Source organism: Stylophora pistillata, chromosome 10 (assembly GCF_964205215.1).
Source record: "Stylophora pistillata chromosome 10, jaStyPist1.2, whole genome shotgun sequence".
Taxonomy (NCBI): domain Eukaryota; kingdom Metazoa; phylum Cnidaria; class Anthozoa; order Scleractinia; family Pocilloporidae; genus Stylophora; species Stylophora pistillata.
In genome coordinates this window covers 5923383-5949876 of record NC_142528.1, presented here as the reverse complement: position 1 = coordinate 5949876, position 26494 = coordinate 5923383, and the positions used below count along the sequence as shown (strand labels likewise).

At 39.9% G+C, this 26494-nt stretch overlaps 1 protein-coding gene across 1 annotated transcript; it reads left to right on the top strand.

Annotated features, from left to right (window-relative positions):
- Window positions 1-438: 438 nt before the first annotated feature.
- On the top strand, window positions 439-26494 carry LOC111337878 (protein sidekick-2). Its single transcript, XM_022944254.2, has 31 exons — window positions 439-987; window positions 4390-4686; window positions 5066-5347; window positions 5929-6037; window positions 6931-7121; window positions 7695-7970; window positions 8404-8682; window positions 9427-9702; window positions 10404-10709; window positions 11037-11107; window positions 11227-11461; window positions 11997-12112; window positions 12392-12587; window positions 12714-13007; window positions 13382-13708; window positions 14113-14183; window positions 14331-14568; window positions 14694-14809; window positions 15249-15435; window positions 16303-16605; window positions 17540-17842; window positions 18389-18456; window positions 19203-19440; window positions 20044-20159; window positions 20367-20604; window positions 20857-21156; window positions 21491-21616; window positions 21974-22153; window positions 22832-22966; window positions 23515-23632; window positions 24044-26494. The coding sequence occupies exons 1-31, from the start codon at window positions 927-929 to the stop codon at window positions 25173-25175; spliced, it is 7185 nt and encodes a 2394-aa protein (XP_022799989.2). The 5' UTR covers window positions 439-926; the 3' UTR covers window positions 25176-26494.

Below are 26494 nucleotides of genomic sequence, written 5' to 3'. Positions count from 1 at the left end.
CACTTGGAGGCAGTCAGCAAGAGTAATTAACGACTTGCTCAGTTCGCGTGCTCGAAAAGCGTCGAATAATCAGAAATACGGCTGACTTCGTGTGGAATACTTACATCATATGACATTTCCTAAAACCCTGTTGGTTTCCTGGAACAAAGTGATAATCTTCTCGATGAAATTCCGCTACTAACATCTTTAATTTCTATATCTTGAGAAGCTTTTAGATGTTTTTATGTGTCAAATATTGGATGCATGGTTTTACACCATTCAAATGTAAATATTTTGTTTTTCCAAGGTACAATGAAAAGAGCTTGATTTGAAAAAAGTTTTGATTGTCATATAATCCTTCTATTGTCCAAAGTCGCCAAACCGTGAGATCATATTTTTTAATAATTAACCAATCCCAACACTCAGTATAATTCACGTGACTTCTGGCCTTTGTTGTGCTTTGTGAATGAATTAATGTGTGTTAGTTATTTCTGTTTGAAAGTTTGAATCTCTTTAATAATGATTCTCGAAATGTGTAGACATCCACTATATTGTTATATTGAGTGTTTTTACCGGAATAGGAGTGATCTCTAAGAGAAAAGAATCGCAAATCATCGATTGGCAGTTCAGAATCCCTAGCGATTTGATTTCTTGGAACGATCGATCGATCGACTGCATTTTGTCAAGTTGTGTGTTGATCTGTTGTGAGGAAATTTCTATCTCCGTAAATCTGGGAAAAGTCATAGCCCTTTACTTCTACTGCGTCAAAAGTTGAAACCTGCATTCGCTCCTCGTGCGATTTACAGGACTTTGTTCGTTGGCAAAGACAACGCGGAAAGGAAGCCTTAGTTGAATCGAATCATTTGGCTTATCTTACGTTCTTATTGATGGAAAACACACTCTTGTCCGCAGCCTTATTATCAAACTTACATTGATCGCAGATTACTATGATTCCCCAACAAAGCAGACTTTTTTTGCTTCTCATTTGTTGGATCGCGGTGAAAGCAGGTAAGATAGTTTTTTTGGGAGTTAAATAACTTAATGTTGATATGCTTGTAACCTAGTAAAATTTCTATGCCCCATTTAACTGTGCAATCAAATTAAGCCTTTTTTAGCGATCGCCTCAAACGAAAATGCAAGTTAAAAATAATCACATCGATTTCAAATTTCCCTTCCTTCATTTTTTAACAGCTCTGTCGAAACTACAACTGAAGCCTCATAAAATAGAGCAGTATTTGCATAATTTGTGATATGAGAGCTTTTGAAAGGCCATGTCGTATTTCTGTGTTCGTTTGACACCTGGAGTAAACATAAAATTTCAAAAGCAAACTTTGTCCTCTTTTATTTGGCACATCTTTTTCCTTTTCCAATTTTTTCGGCGTCGGTTCGATATTAGATACCGGTGCAGTGCACAAAGCGAGTGAAGTCTTCTCTACTAACCCTTCGCGTGATTTGTCTCGGGGCGGAAAGAAACCTAATTACAGACATAAACGCGATAGAATTTTAAATTTTGAAGTAAGCTTACGACTTAGATGGCGTTTTTATAAAATTTCGTCTTTTATAAACTCTTAAAGCCCTCGATTTTTTTGTCTCAGCACGGTACGCTCACGGTCTATTGGTAACAGTCGGAGGTGAATTAAAATTCAATATAATTTAAGAAGAGTCAGTCTTGTTGCTGCGAAATATAGTATACGTGGCTACGAAGTTATGCTTGCCTATGTATCTTGATATATTTCAATCATCTTCGTTCTGGGAAAGTAATCTACCTAAAGAAGATTTAAGAATTTCTAAAAAGGATTTGTGACTAATGAATTGTGGCAAAATATTAGCGGTTGTGTGTACATTGTTACCCCTTGTAGCTGTCACTACAGCTGCCGCACAAAATATTCATTCGAACACCTCATCATATTGCGTGATGTTTTCTTTTCTTCAGACATGAGATGAAGTAAGAAAGTCAGAAAATGTTGATTTTTTATAGTAAAGGTGTCGATTTTAAAGCTGATTTTAACACATTTACACAATAGCAGAATTTATAATCGCACATCTATTGTTGGCTATGTTTCAGATAGTGGTACGGTAAATTCATTGTAAACCCGTGCAGTTAAATCTCGAAACAAAGAAACTCTTCTTTTTATTTTGTCAAGAGAAAAAAGCAAAAAAAAAAAAAAAAAAAAATCTTGATTTTCCAATGATAGTATTTGCCTTTCTGCATGGCAATTCAGTCTCAAAATGAATAAAATATAAAAAGTACATCCGTTAGATGAATAACAGAGATCTTTATCAGACCACAGTCTGTCTTGATTGGTTCAGCTTGATTCACTTTTATTGTAGACGAGCAATCTGTTAAGTCATTACAATATTTTGAAGATTTGATACCTTACCAAGATGTAAAATGATTTGAGTACGCATCTTTTAAAGATTGTCAAATATGCATCCCAGATATTTTTCTGTCAATATTATTATCATGTAAAATACACATAATCCTAGAACTCTATGTAGTTCAGTTGTGAATCAAATGTTAGTTAAAATAAATTTTTTCATGTAATGTGTTGATTGTTTAATTTTCAAGATAAAATGTAAAGAAAGGAAATCTAAGCCCAACTAATGTAGTTGATTTTGTCTTGTGATGAAATTATTAATTAATGTACTTGCCTGTGACAGTTTGGACTGTTAGATTTGCAGAAGAAGCCAAGTTGTGACTGATTTGTTTGACAAAAATTTGCCCGGGAAAAGCGACCAATTAATAAAATCATCTACAGTATGAATATTTTACTGAAGTTTATGATGTTTAAACCTTCAGTTCTTCAAACTATAAGGTTTTCATTGGCTGAAAAGGAACAGTAGGCTTCCATACATGTAGTTATATTCACTAAACTTGAATAATCTGATTCTTTATTGAATCGTTGCCAAGCCCCTTGCTCTAACCACCACAGTGAACCAGTAAAATAACAAATGATAAGGAATAACAATAAAATGAAGAAGTCTCTGATTTGCTAAAGGATATGAAAAAAATCAATCTACACTGTGTGTGTGTAATGAGTCACTCTGTTAAAGAGCTGATTCTTGTGATGGTAGCCAATCTACATTTATGTGTATCAACTCAGTTGATAAAACCAAATTGTCTTGTGTGTCCTGATACATGTAAGTTGGTTCTGTTAATTAAAGGTTTAATATATCTTAATTGTCTTTCTGGATTTTGTTCATAGCCGGTCATTTGGACATGCTAATTAGTCAATGCAAGCAGCTTGTAATTGTCTGACATCTTGAAGTATGACCGGTTGTACGGTTAAAAACCTTTTGTAGCTTTTAGGTCACAAATTGTTAAGAGAATTTACTTTGTCTAGTCATTTGTCTAGTGATTATATAACAGTCTATCCAGGGCGAGGAAGACATGAAGATATTTGAACTTTTTTTTATTAATATTAACTAAAGATTTTATATCTTAATGGCAATCATGACTGACACAAATTGTTGCGGACTTCCTAAAGTGCTGAGTAATGTGCATGTCACCAAACTGGAATGAGAAACACTTCCCTCAGTGAAGTGTTTAAAGAGGATATCAAAAGGTCAATGAAGCTCAAATCTTTTTTTTTATTTCAGTGTTTAAAATAAATGTGGTATTTAATTTAATCAAGATGCAATCATACTATTATTCAATGGTCGTTTAGTGAAAGATGGAAATGTTGGCAATGAAAATGTGGTTATGGCAAAGTTCTGTTATACATCATTTTGGTAAGCCAAACAGAGTGGAAAAATCATGCATAGCAGTCATTCTTTGTGGTCAGATGGGTGTTAAGCTTACCTCATGATCTACCCTTTCCAAATTTAAATCTGTCACATCAATATTGCTAATAAACACTTGCTGAACACATTAGCCAAAATGTCTATTATCTTTTGCAGAACCTGCTGTTAACTTTGTTAAATTTGGTGTTTTAGTTTCTCTTCTTTTTTGAGAGTGATAAAATCCCAAAGATTGTGTTATTCTTTGACAGGATTCAATTGTGTGGGGATGTATTAACACGTGGGTCTAGACATTGTTTCCACAGAAGACAAGTGCACTCTAGCATGTAATTTGTTTTATTCAGTTTTAACAAAACCTCTAAGAGTACCACTCTGTGTCAGTTCTAAGGGTGCATCAAAAATTAAAGAGAAAAGTGAAAAAAGCAAAAGTTCTGAAAGTTGGCTGATGGCATGAATATTGATCGTTTAACCTACCTTGCTTAGGAATCAGTAGAAGAGCTTTTTAGCAGGTAATATAGGGTCAAGCTTGAAGGGATTTTGCCTTTTTTTTACTGCATTTTCGTGTTTTCTAGTAATGTTCAGAACAGTTGTGTTCTATTAACATTTTTACATTTGCTTGTCTTGTTGATGAAATACCTCAACAAATGGACACTTTTTCTGTCCCTTTAGAAAACCCTCCAACTATTTCCAGTGTTACAAAAACTCCTTCAAGCTTTTATGAAGGGAGCAGTGTAACACTTCATTGTTCAGCTACAGGAGATATGCCCCTCAGCTACCAGTGGCTGGCAACAGATTTTGAGGGCAATGCTAAGGATGTTTCATCAGGTAGACATAGTCATCAACCAAGCACAGGTCAGCTTGTTATAAACAGTCTCAATCACACTCTAGACGATGGCTACTACTATTGTGTGGCAAGGAATCCAGCTGGAAGAACAAGGTCTACACGATTAAAAATCCAAGTTTCATGTAAGTGGCACTGCCTTTGCTCTGACGAAGGGCTAACAATTGAAATGTCAGTTGTAGAAACATTGTATGGTGGCCAATTTACATTTATTTATCAACTCAGTCGATAAAACCAAATTATTTTCTAATAAATTATACAGTGTACCCTCCACCAATGCAGCATCACAATTTTTTTAGAAAAGTAACCTTTTTTTTTTCATTTACCTTTTGAACAGCATACCAGTATTTCTAGAATGAATTTTCATTTTTAAGGAAGTGAAGGTAAATGACAGTAATTGTAGATTAGAGTTCTTGGGCTCAGTTAATTTCACTTGATATGATTTAGTTTTGAATGCTTTATATCAGTCATAAATTTTTTATTTTCAATTTCTCTTCCTTAAAGTTCTAGAAAAAACACCAAATGTTGATACCACTGCTAGGCGCAGTGTGTTTCAAGGGGGTGAACTCACCTATGAGTACCCCATTGTACAAAGCTTTCCAAAGCCAACAATTACATGGACAAAAAGTGGCAGCTCTATATCTGAGACGCAACGTATCAGTTTTTCTACTGAAGGAAACATTTATATTGGAAACGTGGAAGTGAATGATGTAGGTACCTACTATTCAAGAGTTGAGAATGGAGGCCAGTCATTTAGCAGAGGTCCGTTAACAGTCAGTGTGACGGGTAAGTAATCATGTAAATGAAACATAGACATGTTTTAACTAGGCAGGGCTCGACACTAACGGTAGCCAACTAGCCACAGACTAGTAGAATTTCAGTTTTAACTGCATGGTGGTTTTTGATTTCCACCTGCCAGTTTGGCTGAAATTGTTGCAACAATTTGTTGACCTTCTTAATTAATCATTTCACCCTCATCATCTAATTAGTGATTCTCTTTACTGTCTGCCACACAATTCTTATGATGTTTGTTTGGAGAATTTGGTATTGGATCAACTAATAATCCCTTGATTGATATTTTTCTTTATTCTCTTCATTTTTCTGCTTGATATTGTATTGAGATATTAAACGGTTAAAAATGGGTATATTATCACAAAATTTTCAATGACCTGAATTAGATGTTATGTTATTTTAAGTCCTTTTGTTGAACAAGTAAACTGAGGGAAACAGAAAAATATCAGCAACTACATGACTGTAGAATATGAAAGACGGCAAATTTTGAGCTAAGAAAAAAGATTTACCACCTCTGATTACGTGTAACCAACTTCAAAAAATTATACTTCTTTTAAACATGCTTTCATTTGCAGCAAGGGGAAACATACCTGATACACCATATATCATTCTTGGCCCCACAAGTCAGAAGGCTACAGCGGGAGAGACAAACAGTGTCACGTTTGAGTGCTTTGCAAGTGGAAGGTGAAGATTTTAGGACTTATTAAATGTTTAATTGATAACAACTTATGTACTAATGTCTTGGTAGATGAAGCTATGAAACAGAAATTCCCAGATTAGCTCCAGGGCTCACAAAACTCTTAAACTCCCAAAATCTGTTTGTTAATTCTCCCCTCTAGCTGCTACACATTTCTTTGTAAATCGGTTAGGAGAGTTCGGTGTTAGATCAAGATATAAAGTAACAACTTCTACCTAATAAGTTGGAGTATTCTGTTCACCTGCTTGCTGGAAAATGAAAGGATATTAGAGAGTTTTTAGCACCGCGTTTACGTGAAACGTGAACGGCAAGAGTGACTAAATGACCTTGTTTTTCCCGCCATTTTTTCACGTTTGCCGGTTGCGCTTTGCCGTTTCTGCGTGAAAGTAACCTGTTTCGCGTTTGCCGTGTAAGTAAAATTTTCATCACTTTTTTCCCTCGCAGAGTAGAAGTTAGTTTCCGGATAGAGGGCGCGTCTAAACTATTCCTTGTGAGTCATACAAGGGCGCCTTCAAATCCAACATGACGTGACCTCAAGCGAAGCTAAAGCTGCAAGGGTCACGCCATGTTACGTGAAACGTGAAAGGGCAAGCTGACGTTGGCCGTTTCACGTCAACGCGGTGCTAAATCTCTCTATTATAAGGAGAAGTTACCTTTCAATCACTTCTGGGACTTAAAGGGTTAAAATTAGAGTTAATTTAGATTGTGGAAACTAGAGATAGTTGACATAATTTGAGTGCCGTTGAAAAATCAGGTCCACTTTGAAATTTCTGGCTCAGCCTCATAGTTCTCTTTATTTCTCCTCTTAAGTTACGAATTCCCCCTTTTTTATTTTTTAAAAATCCTTATTGAATATTTTTACTTGTTTTTTATGCTGCAGTCCTATGCCCACGATATCCTGGAGGAAGGCAGGGCAAGTGATTACTCAGAGTGCAAAATTTTCTTTTAGTACATACAAAAAGAGACTTACTGTTTACAATCCAACTGTATCTGATGAAGGAGCCTATGAATGTCGAGTAACTAACAGCAGAAATTTCTATAAAAGCAAGAGTGCAAACTTGACAATAATTGGTAAGCATAAGGAAATAAAGTTCAAATTAATCTTTATTTGTTTAATATGTAACAATTTAACAATTATTCACCAATTAAGTACCTTGCGGCTCGGTAAATATCCGCCACTTTCACAGAAACTGAGGTGAATAATTGTTCCTAGTATATACCACGCAGGCGCCAAAAAATAAGTTTATTTCTTTCAATAAACCGAAAAATGGTCGGAAATTAAACATCTTGACGAGAGATGAGGTGAATAGTATCGAGTATAGAGTTTATTGGACTGAATGTTGTAAAAACCAAAATTATCAGAGTGATTGCAACGGCTAATCAGAACAAAGGGAAATGTTTTAAGGAGACTCTAGGAATTCAAAGTGAAATGCCGCGAGCGCGGGAAAACACCAGTGGCCAAGTCACCTTTGAATTTAGTTTGTATCTGATTGATTGAGAGGGTGGCACGAGATTTTGTTAGACCAATCAGAGACCACCGTGAAGCAAAACCCTTGCCAGTGCGGTTTACTTTCGGTTATCTATTGAAACTTGTTCAATTGCATTCTTAGCAGTTTTAATTATGTTATCCAATTTGTTTTTCAGTTAAGCCCACGTTTACAGTTACTCCAACGATGGCGGACAAGTATCCCCAAGAATCGGTGACTTTTAAATGCAGTGCGACAGGCACTCCAACACCAAAGATAACTTGGTTTCATAACGGACAGAAGGTTCCCCATTCGACCACGGGAAGGGTTCAGATTAACAGTAAAAATGACTTGACATTCATCAGTCTTCAATCGGGTGACAAAGGCACCGTTCAGTGCGCGGCAACCAACGATGCAGGCGAGATACTAAGAAAAGCTTTGTTGGGTGTTAAAGGTAAGAAGCGTATCAACCAGGGCCGAGTTGTTCGAAGACCGATTAGCGCTAACCCAGGGTTAAATTTGAATCCAGGTTTCTATATATCTCTGTTCAAAAGACGTTTTAAAATAAATTTCCAAATTCTTCTTAGAGCATTCAATCAACAAATTGTAAACAAATGGAATTAAAGTGAAATTAATTTTAAAGTTTTCAGATCTTCAATTAAATTTCACGGTAACCCTGGGTTATCTTAACCCACCTATGAACAACCCGGACCAGGAATGTTGACTAAGCTGCCATAATTTGTGCGGCGCGCTCAAAACTCACTAATCAGATTGCTAGATTCAAAGACTAACTTTAACATGGGGAAAACTAATAAATGATGAATGAGCGACGCGAGTGGATTGATAATTGAGAATGAAGGTAACGTTAAATGCGTTGTATTTTGCAGAGTTACCTGTATGGATAGATGTTCCACCAAAGAACACAGACGCAGTGGTCAATGACACTGTGGAGTTAGAGTGTGTGGGCCGAGGAAATCCATCGCCAACAGTAACCTGGCAGAAAAATGACCAGAACATCAACTTCGCCAATAATCCTCGATATTTCCAGAAGGCCTCTGGCTCACTGCAGATTAGCAGAAGCCAGAAGAGTGACAGTGGAAAATACACATGTGTAGCGACCAACAGCATTGGCTCCAAGCGGGCTAACGCTTCCCTGAGAGTGTTAAGTAAGTTTAATCGACGGTACTACAGTATGTACATGGGTTGTACAGTACCGCTCGGATATATTTTAACCAAAAAATGCACATAAAACACGCCAAAAATCGCTTGTGAGTGCGAATAAAAAAAAAAATATGCGTAAAATTTTCGCATAACATTGTAACACAAAGGAAACATACAGTAATGAATGACATGAGTCGCGCATTTTCTTCGTCCGTGCGCGCGTAAAAATCGTAGATGTGCGTCTGACTACCTTGCGTCTGAGTGTATGAAATGCGTGTGCGTAATCAAAGTATATCTGAGCGGTACTGTACTTTTTGACTGAGTGGGATGGGCGGGAGAACATTTGTGCTATGTCCGTGCGTCGTGACCGAGAACTAAATACTGATTTTTCTGTACGACCCAAGGTAGTCAAGAAGCATTTGATCACAGTACCATCTGTCTTTCTTTTTCTAATTCCTTTTTCCGCTCGCAACTCGTGGGGTCGTAGGGCTTTTTACGGCTCAGCTTACACCATTGCGTACGGCCCTCATTTAGGGACTTTTTGTAATGATTCTCGATAAAAGCGCGCACGGGAACGTACATGTCGTAGAACAAAGTTGGTTTTAATCCGTTGGCTTTAAGGATTAGCAAACGCTCCTCGCCGAGGAGTGCTATTATTTATTATTTCTCGCTACGATCGTTAAACAGTTTTGCAGCAATCTTTCTGTTTTAACAATCCAATGAAAACCACTTCTGTTTGGTTATTGCAGTCAAAACTGTTATTGTCAATCCATTGCCAAGTCAAATAAACGCCATCAAAGGAATTGAGAAACTTCTTCCGTGCGGGGTCCAAAAAGACCCGGATATATCAGTCAAGTGGATTTGGACCAAAGATGGATCTGCAGTGGATGTATCCCGGATGAAGGTGCAAAGCGATGGAACGCTACGCATAGTCATTGCGCAACAGCAGGACGCTGGTTCGTACACGTGCTTGGTACAGTCTGAAGCGGGAAACGCCAGCACTACTGGACAGTTGAGCGTTCTCGGTAACTTATGCACGTTTATTTACCTTTTTTTTCTCTTATTTGTGTTGTGTCCAAAGTTACAAAAGATCGCTGATTTCAACGGAGCGTTATTTTGGTTCTTAATTTCCCCCAGAAAAGGTTGTTTCATGTATCCTCTGTTGAATTGAGGTTTTTTTTTATTTCTTGCAATCTTACCGGCATTGAAAGCATATTGTCTTGAGAAAAGAGGTTGAGATGCAGAATTATTTTGTGCTGTGTTTATCGACCAACTTTATTTTTGCACATCATTTTACCTTTTCTTGGACTTTTTGCCTAAACCATCTCCAATTTCGAATGCGAAAGCTAACTGAGGGATATGTATAATGTTTTATAAGTTGGCTGAGGCATACGAATTAGTGATCATTGATCAAGACAAGTTCGCCTTGGCTTCTATCTCAAGGTAAGCGTCATGAAACACTGGATTACATCATTAAGAACGTCTCTTTGGTCGTCAAACAAAGAAATTACTGTTCATCACGTTTCTTAAGGTATTCCCAAATTATTTCTCTTACGTTTACGGGGAACTGCTTTAAAACAATTTCACCTCGAGAAGCCTTGTTTTCTTAAGGTATTCCCAAATTATTCCTCTTACGTTTATGGGGAACTGCTTTAAAACAATTTCACCTGGAGAAGCCTTGTTTTCCAGCCTAAAAAAATGCTCACAGACTCTTCTGTTTTGCCAGAAATACCATTGGCACCCACCACCCCAGTGGTGAGTGACGTCAAAACGACCTCAGTTCGTTTATCGTGGTTTCCACCGGGATACAGTGGTAACAGCCCCATCATTTCTTACAAAATCGAGGCCAAAAAGGGCTCCAATAACTGGCAACTTGCCAGGGATGACATCAATCCTTCTGATAGACAGATGTCAGTCGTTGTCCGTAATCTGTCGCCCCATACTCAGTACCAGTTCCGCGTGAGAGCTGTCAATCAAGTCGGAGAGGGCGCACCTAGTGGGGCGTCTGGAGTTATAAGGACACTGATATCAGGTAACTGAATATGGTCGGACCGTTCTTCTTTGTTTGGGGTAAACCATAATTTGGAAGTTTTCCTCAATTGGAGAGTTTTAATCTCTTGAGTCCTAAGAGTGACTAGCGTCTAATTTCTCCTTACAATATCACCCCTGAATCACACATTAAGGTCAGGAGAATAAAGGAAATAATCACCGACTAAAGAATCTTAGGGTGTGAAGGGTTACGTAAGCTGTGAAAATTATCCAAAAGCTGCCCGATTTACCGATTTCACCCAATCGTCATGGTAATCTACGGAAAGATCAGAACTTTTGCTAACGATAATCTTAACTTTCTTTCTTTTAGCGCCTTCTGCGGCTCCACAAAGCGTCAGTGGAGCTCCAACAAGCGCTGATTCTATACTCGTGCAATGGCAAGTAAGTGTCTTCAGCCTGTTTGCTTCTTAAAAAAATATTCGCCTTCTTCTATTGGATTTTTTTTTATTTACAGCTTGTACAATTTCCATTTATTTTATTCTTTTAATTTCCGTTTTCAGATTCCTCCTCCGGAAACACACAATGGTCCGTTGCGTGGTTTCAAAATCGCCTACCGTCTGGCTGGCGTTTCAGCAAGTAGCTTCATTATAAGAAAGATTGAAATTTCTTCTGCTACCCAAGGCAGCATCGACGGACTGCTGCAGTGGACTGCCTACGAGATTAAAGTGCGGGCTTACAATGACGCAGGAGATGGGGTGTACAGTCAACCAATCACAGTCACCACAGCAGAAGGGCGTAAGTTCTACATGATTTTTGATCCTGACGTACTCGCATTTGGCTCGGTTTTCGCTGTTCTCTCGGGACCAGTCTTTTTCGTTCTACCGGAGGAGCGCAGACTCCGGTTGCCGAACAGTGGCTGGTAATGGAACCTATCGTCGCATCTGTTAGAACTTTTTCGCACAGTGACAGATAGCATTTCCAACTCTGCATTATGATAGTTTCCGATCTGTTACAGCTTTGATTTATGAACAGCGAGACTGTCTTAATTTTCTACTGATAGTGATCTCGAACTTATCGCAAATTTCGCTGCGTTTCGAAATTGGTTGCAGAGATTTGCAAATATCAGAACTGGTTGGTCAGGCCGCTCTGTTCATAAAAGGAATTCTATGATTTGATGGCACTGCTTTTTCCAGATGAGTTACTGCCCAAATTACATTCACTATTCTTATGGACTTTATTTCAAAATTAGTGACAATTGTCGAAAAAAGGAACGCTTAAAACTGGATTTGAACGCTCTCACTCATCCCCACCCCATTACATGTTCTTACAGTGCCTACAGCTCCACCGTGGGAAGTCAAAGTGATTAACATTACCACAATCAGCGTATATTTACAATGGAAACCTCCACCGCAAAAGCAACAAAATGGGCGAATAAAAGGATACAAGGTATGAGAAGAGCAATTGTTTGTTCCTTGCTGTTGTTAAACGTTTTCTCTCTCTAAAGTCGGCGATTGGGCGCAGAGTTAATCATCTTTTCCTCTCGCATCCAAATGCGATGCTTACAGATATGTCTTGTTCTAGCAGCAGGCAGGACATTTGTTACGTTTCAATGGTGTACGACTAAGCACAAAACAAGATCTCTGTAACTATAAATATTAAAAGTTTCTTTCTATCATCGAGGCACGCGATCTTACTTGCTTTCCGCTTGTACTTTTTATTCCACAGCTCCAAGCGTGGAAGGGAAGCACACCCAGCAATATTTACCAACGGGTGACAGATCATGACGACACGGCCGCTACTCAGAAGGGAATCCTGAGTGGACTGGAAAAATTCACCCAGTACACTATAGCTGTGGTGGCCTACAATGGCGCCGGAGACAGTCCAAGGTCTGATACCAAACTTATCAAGACCGAGGAAGGAGGTAGGTGTTTCATCGAGCAGACTATAAATGTTTCAAACGTTCAGATGATTGGAATACTAGATAATAGTGCTCGAAGCATTTTGGATAACCATGAAAATAATTGTTATTAATTTTACCCTCCCACAGTTCCAGACGCGCCTCGTTCGTTCACAGTCTCCGAAGTCTACGCGGACGCTTTGAGAGTGAGCTGGGACCCACCTCTGCGACTGAACGGTATTCTTACGGCGTATTTGGTGAAACACTGGCGAAATAATACACTCTCAAGCAGCGGTCAAACGACGCGGCTCTCAAACGAAACCTTATCACACACGGTGACAGGATTGGGAGCCAACACTGCGTACGTTGTCGAGGTGTCCGCTGAGACTCGAGTGGGCGCAAGTACAAGTAAACAATTGGTGGCGAAAACTACGGCATCCCCCGGTAAGTAAAAGCTGTCGAGTATTTTATTTCAATATCGGAAGATAATTATAGTGTTTTTAATCTGGAACTCTACCTTACGATCTTACCGCTTGACAAAATGCCTAATAGTGCATTGTGAATAAAAATACGAGGCCTTAGTTATTAAATATTTGCGGCGCCGAGCCTGGAATTTTGAGCTTTTGCTGGTTCACAGAGTCTGTGGGATAGATATCGCAGACTAACTGTCGCCAATTTACAGGATCAACTTAGTTGATAATACCAAATTACCAGCGTAACATATTGCTTGCTACTGGAGGGAGCAGACCTTTGTTTTTCTCAGAGTTTGAGCATTGATATACTGGACTAAAACGTATGGACGACATATTCCATTGCAGTCAAACCCGGTGTTCCACAAAACCTAAAGATCGTAGAAGCGAAGGCCCGTTCGGTGGTGTTGGATTTTACCCCTGGATCATCTGGCAGAGCCCCTATACTGACCTACACCATACAGTACAACAACGACACCTACTATGATCCAGCATCCTCAAGCTGGAAAACACTGACGATTGTTCGTGACGCTCACCTCGTATGGAACTTGCTTCCCCTCGAACTACCACATCTCAAACCTTACAGAGACTACAGGTTCCGAGTCATTGCCACAAACAAAGTGGGAAGCAGCAGCCCGAGTTCCCCAACGGATACAGTCAGAACGCTGGAAACTGGTAAGGAAACTTGATGGTGTCATCAAATCGGATCCATTATATGTCGGAAACTAAACTTGACTTATTTCCCTACCTTTGCAACCAGGGTTGTTTTCATCCGCACGTACACTTGGCTCAGGTCTTGCCCCTAGCCGCACCACATAAGAGCCAAAAAAAATGGCCTAATTAGGCACATGGTATAGATTAGTTTTGAGAGCACCCGACTTTTGTCAAGAAAGTTGATGCGTTCGGATCTTGTCGATGAGAATTTTTTTTGCCTTCATTCATTGCTCACTTATTTTATCAATTAGTGTCTTCTTGAAACATCGGGTACAACGTTTGGTGTTCTTAATTATTTTGTGTTCTCATCTTCGCCGGTGTTACAACCAGAGCATTTGTTTAAGCTATGCTATTTTCTTCCACAGCACCCTCTCTCCCCCCAAGCAATTTGACTTTGCTTCCGCTCGGGAAAGATGGACTGGAGCTGAGATGGAAGGTAAGTTTCAAAATGATCCTTTTTTTTTATGAGAGAACAAGCGTGAATTTACCTTGCCCAACAACGCATAATGAAGGAAAACTAACTCAATTCCCGAGTAATTTTGATAAAATTGAAAATTCCACAATGTCTGCTCACATCCTTCAGATTCCACCCCAAGACACTTGGAATAGTGACTTTATAGGATTCATACTACGCTTTGAACCAGAAGGAGCTCCCAGTTTCGCGTTTGAGAATAGATTTCCAAGCAGTCAGTTAAATTACTACAGAGCCGGAGGCCTTTTGAGATACAAACGGTACAAGGTCTCCGTGAGGTCCTACAATCTAAATGGAAAAGGAGCCAGCAATGGCAGTGCAGTAGCCTGGGCCTGGACGCAAGAAGACGGTAAGACCGCATGTATAGAATGATTTCTTGTTTGTTAGGCATATCCTGCGCTTTAAAGGCGTTGTGCCAATTTAAATACTGATTTATAGGTTGAAAGGATTAAAATCTGAGTCTTTTTGTTTCAGCTCCGTCCTTAGCGCCAACGGGTCTTACTCCCTTAGTAACAGGCGCCACATCTGTTAGACTCACATGGGGACAAGTATCTGACGTGGGACGAAATGGTGTAATCCTTGGATACAAGGTACAGTTAATACCGGACATTTCTCTCTTAAATTTCGGCCTTTTTGCATTTAGTTTTGCTTTGTTTGTTTGTTTGTTTGTTCTTCATTTTGTTGTTTTCGACTGTGCCCATGTCAAATACTTAAAAACGTCATCTTGATTTTTAAGTACATGCTCATAATTGCCACTACCCAAATAATAAAATGGCAGATTTCTTTTACAACCTCATCAACGGGAATAAATCATGAATCCTTAGAGTAAATAAGCGTTGTTGTTTGACACTAAAATAGATGATATCTTTGACCTGTAACTCAGTAAATTTGTATGAAGTGGAATTTAAAAAAGTACAGGTCATCTTATTTTCCGCAATCTAGGAAGGGTTTCTAGTATTCCTCGGAATTCTTCGGGAGACTGATTAGTGCAAAAACTAGAGACAATCTTTTTTTTTTTTGTCCTCTTAGATATACTACCGTATCTATGGGAAACAGAACACGGAGAAAGAGAAGGAGGTCATTAACGGTCTCGTCCTCTCTTCCTCTCTGACGGGACTGGAAAGCTTTGTCACTTATGAATTCCAAATCCTTGCGTACACAAGAATTGGGAATGGACCAAGAAGCGCTGCAGTCAGAGCCACCACTTTATCGTCCAGTAAGTTAAATTACCAGATAAACGGTTTTGTACTTGACAGGTGTTAGGCAAGTTGATGGAAGGGCAACGATTTTAGATTTAAGTGGTTATGCTGACTGCAAAAGAAAGCGCAAATTTATTCATGTGCAGTGTTAGACAGGCTGGCCCATTTCAGCTTTAAAACTGGTTTAATTGAGGGACTGTGCAAGCAATGACAAGGCCAGATCAAAACACCGGGAGCTATGTTATCTTTTACCTTCTCTTTGTGAGAAGTGCGTGGGTTCTTTAACGTCCGCTGCTAACCAGTACAGAGAAGATGCAGGAGATAGGCAGGGCCTACGGTTTGTCCTTGTCCGAGAAGACCAGAATGTCTAACAATTTGCGATGTCATGGCAAAGGCAGCACTCTCTCTTCCGTTAATTTACGAGTCTTATTGATGGTCCGGTGTGGAGCTTGGATCCTCGACCTTCCACACAACAGTCCAGCTCTGTATAACATGAGTTAACCAAGTGCATATAACAATAGTGTTTGGTGAAAACCTGTAAATCGCGTCAGGGTCGGAAATTAATATTAGAGAGGTGGAGAACTCTTGAGGAGTAAAATCTCTCAAAGAGAAAACGGTCACGTTGCAAGGGAAGTGTTATAGCAAAGGTTGTGGTGCGATCTTAAATTGTTAAAGCTGTAGATCTTCTCTTCGTGATACGTTAACTTGTTGTATAATTCTCGAGCAGTGGATGTGCTCTCATGGGACGAGTGACAGCTGGAGTAGAGTGCTCTCTCTTAAAATGACCTTTGTTTGTTAAAAGTCATTCGTTCTATATGGTTTTTTTTTTTTTTCACCAACGCTCATCGTTGGCAACTCAAAGTAACCTGTTTTGCAATTTTCAGGTCCAGGTCCCCCTTCTCGTGTCCGTTTTACATCCGTTGCTAGAGAGACCGTGACGATAGCCTGGGACCCACCAGTGTACCCGCGCGGCGTGATTCAAGGATACAAGGCGGCATGTCGTCTAAATACGTCATCCTCATCTGACCCTTATGTGTGGCAAAGCACTATGGGAAGAACCGATCGACAGAGGACCGCTGGCCCGTTGAACCCACAATCGTTTTATCGCTTTTTCCTTTGGGCTCTGACTAACACAAGTCAAAGCGAATATCCAGCCGAAGCAGTTGTTTATACTGGAGGTTCAACAGGTAGGTACACTCTAGTAATTCACCTGCTAGTGTGAGAGACGCTACCCAAAGGCTAGTGCGCTGGACTCCCAGTCCAGGCTCGAGACCGAGGCCCCGTTTCTCGAAAGTCCTGGTAACTTAACGGGCCTGTAAAGCTGTTCTGTTTTCATTCAAGACGGGGATTTGAAAAGTTTTGAATATGATTCAGTAAACTATCAGCTAAAAAAAACAAAAAAACAAAATGGACTGGTTTGGGTGTCATAACCTGCTTTTCTTTCCTTTAAATTTTGATTTTAAAACATGGCTTCGGGACCGTTGAGTTACCGGCACTTTCAAGAAACGGGACTCGGCCAGGTCTGTGTTTTATGTTTTTGGGAAAAACACTTTCCCCTCTCCACCTAAGAGTATAAATGGATAACTTTGCGATAGACCAGCATCCCTTCCATGGGGGGGGGGGGGGGGAGTACAGACTTTACCTTCACCTTCTATATGTGGCTCATACCGCCGGATGTGATCCTGAATTTCTAAGTTCATTGCCAATAGCCCCTGATTAGGACACTAGTCCCCCAGCATTTTTAGCCCCCCCCCGACATTTTGCCGCTACCCAGTTGCAATCCCCGGTAGAGAGAGGTACTTTGAGAGCAAAATGTTTCGTCCAATAACACAATGATCCTCCAGGACTCGAACTCAGACCTCTCAACCGAGAGTTCAGCAAACGCAAGTCACTGCGTCTCATAAATTACTCTCGTATACCTCTTATGGGACACGTTTAAAAATTATTCCATCTCTTCAGGCGTCACTCCGTGATCAGAAAGAAAGTTATGAGGTTTGCAATGTTACACTATACTCATTTGGCCCATGATTGATCTCTTTTGTCGGTGAAAACAAGCAAAAAAATAAATGTTTGGCCTCCACCGGAACTTCTTTTTTGTGCTTCGTTTTTATTACGCAACAGAACCTCCTGATGCACCATACATTTTGCCGATCTATTTCTCGGACATCGGCGAACGATCGATAATCGTAAAGTGGCAAGCCACAGCAGATGCAAAGAGCCCCTTGCGATACTTCACCCTGCAACTGAACAAGAATGGCGAGGGCTGGCAGGTGTACTCGGCAAACGTCCTCCACAATCTCCGGAACCTTAAAGTGGAGGGACTTTTTCCTGGGGAGTCGTACACGTTCAGAATTATGGCCACAAACGACAAGGGAAACAGTCCTTACAGTGCGGCGTCCTCGACTGTTACGACTCGTCTTGCATGTAAGTGTAACGTGTCATGCTAGGAAAGAGAAAGAAAATGTAACTTGAAACAGCATTTGTAACAGCAAGTTTTGCTTGACAAGTCCTCTTTTCTGAAAACTGACGTGCCAGTTTTTGGACAAGAGGGTTGGTCGGGAAAAAAGACCTCAACGGCGAAATTTACCTGGGGACAGTACATAACTGATCAAGGACCCTTTTTTGTGTGTTTGTGTTTATTATTATTATTAGTAGTATTAGTATTATCCCGACATAATTATTTATTTTTACATTAGATGTAAATAATTTAGTTCAATACAATGGTGTTATCCCTGCCTGTGAGACTGGAAAAGATGCTTTGGGAAATTTCTATTCAAAGCAGTTTTTTGTTTGTAAGAGCCATCGACAGCTTTTTCGTTGGTCATGTATAGAAAAAAATAGTCATTCCGAGGTCCTTTACAGGTGAAGAAAATGAGCTGGGAATAATGCCGCGTAGAACTCATTTAACTTTGAAGTTCGTATAGCTTAACTTTTATTTAATATGCCATTTGTTTTTAAATTGTGTTATAGTGCCGACTGGGGCTCCACGTAACATCACAGTAACGTCATATCCCACGTCACTTGACATTAAATGGGCGGTAAGTGGCTTTTTTTTGTTGTTTTTCAGTGAATGTCCGTGCTCTGGCCTTCATTGATAGTCAAAAAGCAAGACTTGATTTCTCGTCTCATTAGAAAAATAACATATACAGTATGCTTTTCTTTCATTGAAAAAACCTCCAATATTATTAATAATAATAATAATAATAATAGCAATAATGATAAGAATAATAAAAGATTTATACCGCGCCAGTATCCTACTGTTCAAAGGCGCCTACAAAAACTTTAACATTAACACTTAAGACAGCTAATATTAATTATAAAAGGCTTTTTTTAAATGAAAAGTTTTTAATCTACTTTTAAAACAGACACAGACTGAGCATTTCTAATTTCACATGGCAAAGCATTCCATAATGATGGTGCTGCTACAGAGAAGGATCTTGCGCCATATGTTTTCAAGTTATAGGATGGAGAAACCAGAAGGTGCTTGGATGATGAGCGTACTTAAACAGGTCGTCAGTTGCAAGTTTAAAAGCAAATTGTGCTGTTAAAAGTACGTTTTGCTTGAGCCCAAAATTGTCAACGTGAACTTCTAAGGAGAAGTAGGAAAGATGTCACAGGACTTCCTGTTCCATCGTTTATGGTTTAGTCACAGGACTTCCTGTTCCATCGTTTATGGTTTAGTCAATCCGGAAACTCGCGCGTCCTCTTATGCTATTAATTTCTCCAAGACTTTTCTAAGTCAGGAAACAAAAGCTTACCTCTTGTCTCTGATCCAAATTTAAAGGCTCCACTTCCACAAGAGCTGGGTGGAACTCTACAGGGGTTCATTTTAAAACACAGAGAAAAGAGTGCCGACAGCAGTTCCGAGTCGTTCAGCGAAGTTTCCTTGAATGCCAACTCTCGTAGCCATAAATTGGAACGCTTGAAAGTGTTCACCGTCTACGAGATCAAAGTAGCGGCTAAGAACGAGAAGGGACCTGGACCCTATTCCCCTCTTTACAGAGTTACAACCGGAGAGGAGCGTAAGTGTGACGTTAGATGTAAACATTTTGGATTAATTTTGTTCAATAAAATCATACTTTGAAATGGCCGATTTCTTGCTACTTCCTCCACTGTGGAGTAAGACTAATGAGAACTTCCGGTTGAGCCTGCAGAGTTGGGGTCGCTAAGCCAGGTGATATGTGTTCGTAAGAAGCTTGAAGAATTTTCGGATAATCGTGCTGTGTCTGATTTTATAGCAGATAGAAAATGTGCACGATCATTTCAACGAGGAAAACCAACGGGATTTGAGCCTCGGAAAATTTGAAAGGTTGTCATAGAAGAGTTCAGCGCTAGCAGTGGATGTACCAGCAGAAATCGTTGATTTACATTCTAGACAAACGTTTCCAGATTTGTTCTCTGAAATTTCTTTTGAAGAATGTATTTTTTTTAATTGATTACCACAACTTAATAACAATACTAATATCACTAACGATTCAAGCATTAAATATGACATTACCATTTTAAAAATAGCAACTTTGCCTGCTATACCAACGTTGCTAACAATATTAACACAATACTAATAGAATAATTATGGATATCAAAGTAATGTTATTTTTGTATCACTCTGTCGTGTTGATGTTTAGCTCCTTCGGAAGCTCCCAAGGAGTTATCAAAGGGTACGGTGACAAGAACGTCCATTGGAATCAGATGGTCTGCACCCTCTCAAGCTTCTTTTAATGGACATCTTATGGGATACAAGGTTAGTAACGCGTGTTGCGTGACTATTTACCTGTCACGAAACTTTTTGTTAGTAACGCGTGTTGCGTGACTATTTACCTGTCACGAAACTTTTTGTTAGTAACGCGTGTTGCGTGACTATTTACCTGTCACGAAACTTTTTTTTGCATTTGTCTCGGGAATACAATTTTTTTTTATTTTGATTTTAATTTTTTTTTTCTTATTGTAGGTTTATGTACAAGATCTCTCTTTGACTCAAAAGCGCCGCAGGCGGAGACGATCCTTGGAGCCTGAAGTATGTCCACGAGAGCCTGGACCCAAGCTGCTGTTCGTCCCTCCTCACCAGAATAGCGCCAACATAACTAACCTTCGAAAATTTGTTACGTATAGAATCTGGGTACGTGCGTACAATTCCAAAGGAGAGAGTCCGCCAAGTGCATCACTGGAGGTCACAACCCATCAAGACAGTAAGTATTTACTTTGCACAATATACTGAGTGGAGCATTTGCCTTTGAATAATATTCACTCTGAACCCTTTTTTCATACGCCTACTCTACTCTTCCCCAACCTTTCTAAAAAAGCAAGTAAAATTCCGTCCTTGGACTACCCTTGACAGTATTAATTTTGTATAGTATGTGTACTCTCTATGTAACCCAACACAAATGAACTTTTGTTCGTTATATTTAATTCTAACCGTATTTCGGCTATTGCGCAACTAGGACCCGAACCCCCAGCCATTTTCCGTGCCGACGCGGTTTACAATGCCCGCGTAGACCTGTACTGGAAACCACCTTGTGAACCGAACGGGGAAATTCTTGAGTACGAGATCAGCTACGGCAGGACAGCGGAATTGACCCCCAACAGCAAAAGGGAGAAGATAGTCGTTGACGGTGGAAAAGAAACAATGAAAGTGACCGGACTAGCGATGTTGACGAGTTACTCATTTCAGATCAGAGCGAGAAATTCCTTGGGTTACGGACCGCCAAATGAGTTCCTTGCACAAACAAAGGGGCCTGCCGGTGAGTGTTCAACGTTAAACTTCTAAGTGTGACTGGCTTCTAAATTCTCCTTGTCATTATCATAGAAAATGTAGAGAGAACAGAGTGCAGAATATGGATATTAATGCTCGGGTGGAAAGAGTCAAGCACCTTGGTAATGACGCTCGACGTATTTCTCTCCTAAATATTCCTTTTTTTGCAAAGTTCAACAGCATGCTATTCGTGTTGAACGAAACGACTAGTAGAGGCTTTCCTTTGATTTAACAAATAGGTCAACACATAAACAAATGATTGCGTTCGGTTGGAATGGGCTCTTCGGTAGCGCCTCGTCATTTGTAATGTCTTTTCGTTACAGTACTGCCAGGAAAACCTGGGAAACCTGTGGTACATCCCGGCTCCATTACTGCTGTTATTATGTGGGTGAATGGGGACAGCGGTAATGTTCCTTTCGAAAAGTTTGAGATCCAGTCCCAGACGGATGGTAAGTACAGGTTTTATTGTCGAGAGATTGTAAACATCAGTTTTCACACGGGTGTTGGCGACCGGACAAGAGCTTTCACCTGAAAATATACGAAGACGCTTTGCTCAAAGGAGACTTTGAATAAGCCAATGTCCTGTTGAGTAAGTTCGCAAAGTTTCGTCTTTGTTGTGTTTTTCCACAGTGTCTCATTAATACGCTCTGAAGTTGATAAGCCATTACGCTTCGATGGATACTTTAATATACGAAATAGGCTCAAATGAAGAGGCCTAAACCTCCAGTGAAAAGATTTTTGCACCGTTGTGAAAACCTTGATAAGGGTTGGTTAAAAGCGTGGTTTTATTTTCTATTTGTTTTCAGGATCTGAAACTTTTGTTACCAATTGGGAAGCGAATCCTGACGATACAAGAAAAAACCGATCGTATGTGTACTACACTGTTGGAAATCTGAAGCCTAACACTGGATACAGGTTTAGAATAATCGCATGGAACGAGAAGGGCAAATCGGAGCCATCTGACGCCTCAGACAAAATCTTTACAGGTCAGTTGGTTACCTGTTCAGAATACTGAATATGAATATGAGAGCGATCTTCGCAGCAATGAGTGAAAATAAGGTCTGAAAAAAAAAATTCAGGCCTGCACGGGATTTGAACCCATGACCTCTGCGATACCGGTACTGAGCTAACAAGCCGACTGGGAGCTGGTCATTATGTTGGATCGTAATAAACCCGTGAAGCGATGAGTTAATGTTTGTGAATACCGGTATATGAAAATTATATATGTGCTGCGGTTAAAGAACTGAAGGAATATTGTTCTTCGACTCTGTTACGAAAGTTTTGAGTTTATCTCAAACTCAGTCTCGTGTGGACATTAAATGATGACATTGTTAGTAACGAGGTAAGAGCGAAGAGAAAGCCCTATTCAGTCAGCCTCAAAATCGCGTCAGTGTGCAGAAAAACGGCTGTCTACACTCTTTGGGCGCTGTGAGACTGTCAATGCATTTCAGTGACTTTTGATTACCCATGAACAGTTTTGTTGCTGTTTGTGAAAAACACAAGCTAGGGAAGGGTATGAGGTGGGGTGGAAAACCTTGTAAACGTACTCGAAATTCCCAGTTCAGGTCACACCGTTGTAAACCAGATTTTAAAGTTGGTCTGTCTTACCGGCGGCTGAGATTATGGCAGCAGTTTTGCAAATACATATTTCTTGTGCCTCTCAGGTCCAGCTGACAGCGATATTCAGAGCGGAATCTTCTACAAACAGTGGTGGTTTATTCTACTAATGGTTCTGTTTTTCCTCATTCTCGTTTTGTTGATCGCTGGTTTCGTATACCTCTGCTATCGACGCAGAAAGGGTGAGTGAATGAAGAATCACACCTCGGTCTTGTTACTGAGCATTTTCACTAGCGCTATTTTCATTTTAGTGTTGAAAGTAACCCTATTTTGCATTGGTTTTGCCTACTCCACTCTGTCATTGGTTTAGAAATCTCGCGCCACCTATTCAACCAATTGTATGCAAACCTAGAGCCAGTTACGATATGGTCATTCGCGTTTTCACGCTTTTCAAGCAATTTTCCCACCCTTTTTTGCACTGACTTCTCATTGGATACCGATAATGTCTATCCTCGCCCTGGTTGGCTTTTGTCATTACTTTGGTTTTAGTTTTTCGAAATTCAAATTAATGATTTGCTTTATTATTCTGTGATTCGTAATTTTTAGAGCAGAGATTAAACAAAAAAAAATCCGTATGTCGCAAAATTAGATAGTTATTACTGGGGCTGATTGATTAATTTCATTTCATTTTCGTGATCTTAGAATTATTTTGTATTCGTTCTGTGCATTACTCTTCGATGCAGTTTGCGACTAGCCAAGGTTTTTAAAGTCTTTGTTCTTTTTTTATTAGAAGTAGCAGATCAAGGCTCCTCTGCTGGGGCTTCTACAACGCAGAGCACACTTGAAATGATGAGGAACTCTTCGCGAAACGGAACCATTCGAAGTGGAACTCTTCCAAGCGTTCAAATGTATGTATCACTGTAATTACTTGTTGCGGTCCAGACTCCGTAGCTGTCGCGTGACTGAAGAAAGGCGATAAGAAAAGAGGAGAGACTAAGTCGAGAGAATTCTCATTCTCACCAGGCCCCTTAGTTTCCGCGGTTCTGTGTGCACCACTCTGAGTAACATCACAGCTCTGTTTACCGAATGGATTCGCCTGGAGCAGAGTCTGGAGCAGAGTCTGGAGCAGGCTGTTTTTACTTTGTATCATTCACAACCCGTATTATATTTTTGTAGTGGTCTTACATCTACACATCCTATTGTCTTACTGTCCTCATCGGCTTTGATTTAACGATGGCTGCGCGATTTTATTATTATTACGGGTAATTTCTTATTATTATTACATTTTTTCTGATTTGTTGTCCTTTTTCTCTCCCCAGTACTTACCGGGACGCTGATCGTGAGCCGGAAGAAGATGCGAGTAGCTTGGGGTCTAAAGAAGAGCTGTCGGACAGTGACAGTGGAGTGTCCGAGATGACATACAAAAGGAAACAAGCTGACACTAAATTCATCAACCACTACTCCAACAATCCTAACCACCAGCAATGGAGAAACTCGCTCGGCCGAACAAGGCCAGCAGCTGGCCGAAACTTAATCGAGCACACAACGGAAGAATCCGACGCACCCGAGGAAGTTCCGATCTCTAGAACTCTCAAGTCCTTCTCTGCAATGTCTCTACCTAGGGATCAACGAGATGGGCCTCCGGCATATGATAATCGCAGATACATGGCGAAATCCGCTGATCAGTTAGACCGAATTGAACGATCTCAACTACCTCCTGAGGCTGTGACGTCATTCATGTCACCGGATTACGAACAGAAACAGAAGAGACCGACTAATCGCGATCGTAAGGAACCCTCTTCGCGTCCGCGGGCCACGAGAACCGCGGGCTCAATGAGGAGGTCACGTAATCGGATTGATTATAACGGTGATAGCAGTACACCACCTCAATCACCTACTCGTTCAAATACTGGAATGAGTTACCCACCGAAGGTGGAAATTCAGAATCGTAACAGAAGAGACCCAAGGTCGAGCAGTTTCCGAAGAGCCCTCGAATTTGACCCGAATCCTCGGGATTCCGACGGTAGCTCAAAATACTCCGATCGAGCGTCGTCCAGTAGCAACGACCACCGGGATACAAGGACAATTGCGAACTCGATGGGTCCGCCCAGAATTCAATATGAAGAAGAACCTGGTCGCAGGAAGTGGCAACCACAACAGTTGCCCAACCTTCAAATAAAATCTGCTAATAAACCAACGCGGTACCACTCCCCGCCTTCTCCGTTATCGCCAGTTTCTCCAGTTCCCTCTTACCACACTGTAGACCCAGTGTTCGGGGGCAGAATTTCTCCAGTACCGTCCTACCACAGTTCAAGTCGAGACGGTAACAGCGATCAATCGGACGGCGGGAGGATTCCTGCCCCAGTTTTATATATGGACAGAACTGGTCACAACAACGAGAACTTTGAATCAAGTGAACCTCACATTTCATCTTACTCCTCGTTCGTCTAGCTTCTTGTCATAACATTAATTTATAGCCAGATAATCCATTGAATGAGAGGCATACGTTCTTCGAAGTCTGAACTACGTCTCTTTATCATCCAATTTCTTCTAAGATCTTCAACCATGTCATTGAGTTAGAGGTAACATATTCTCGTTAAGGGAGATGAAATCTCATGCATACCCAACAGACGTATGTGAAATAGTTGTACAGTTGTACTTATAGGTAAAAACTGTCATAAGGAGACAGTTTTAAGTGTAATTGGCGTTTCTTCGCCCTATTTTTGTACGGTAACAGTTTTATATCTTATTTTAAATCATTTTTCTGCGTGTAAAAAGCAGTAGTGTAAATTGATAAAGGCTGATAGTTGTGTAAATTGTTTATCTCTGAACAGTATTTTTATATAACGTGTAGTATTTATAGTGTTGTAAATGTCGTATTTTTTTTAATACTTCCATGTCTTAACGACTCCTAGCCCTGTTTTTGTAAATATCGTTTGAGTTCATCAGTTGAACGATTCAACTGTTATAAACAATGACTTTTCTCGGTTAGATTGCTCTCATGGTTATGGCGAACTAGAGCACGGACGACTTTGCACATTAGTGAAGCAAAGATCCATGAGATAAAAACTCACCTTTCAGTTTAAGGAAAGTTAATGATCAACGTTTGATTATCGTGAAAGTTAAGACTGAAGCGAACAGACGATTTTAAACATGGGGTTGTTTACATCGATTATTTGCGAATCTGTGCCATAGCGCTTTGGTGATTTTGAGAGACTAAAAGAATTATAGTTATCTTAATTCCAGATGTTTTCTTTTTTACGCTTTATGTTTGTTACACAGGTCTCATGGATGCTGTAGAACATTTAGGTTCAATCAAAGATGCTCTACAAAGTTAAATTTCTTATTAGATGATAATTGGACAACAAGCCAATAAACAGAAAATCAGGAGAAAAGTGGCTGATGAAATATTTTGTGGTTCTTGCATTTTTTCTTTGAGAGAAAGCACATTTTGAATTTAACCTTTCAAGGTTTTCACCATGCTAGTCAAGAATTTAGTTTGAGGTATAATCTGTAAATGTCTTTCGTTCTTTTCCAGCTCCGTAGTTTGATCTCTGATGATCGCGGGATAGTAAATAGATATGCTGTTGATTTAATTTTGATGCGATGCGTTGAATTGTTTTGCTAATTTGATTTATAGTAATATTTACTGAATAATTTTTAGAATCACGATTGTTGCTATTGTAGAAAATAGATATTACGCAAGTAGCTGTAAATGAATTGCGATCAAGTATAGCACCACTGAATATAGATTGAAAACATTTTGTAAA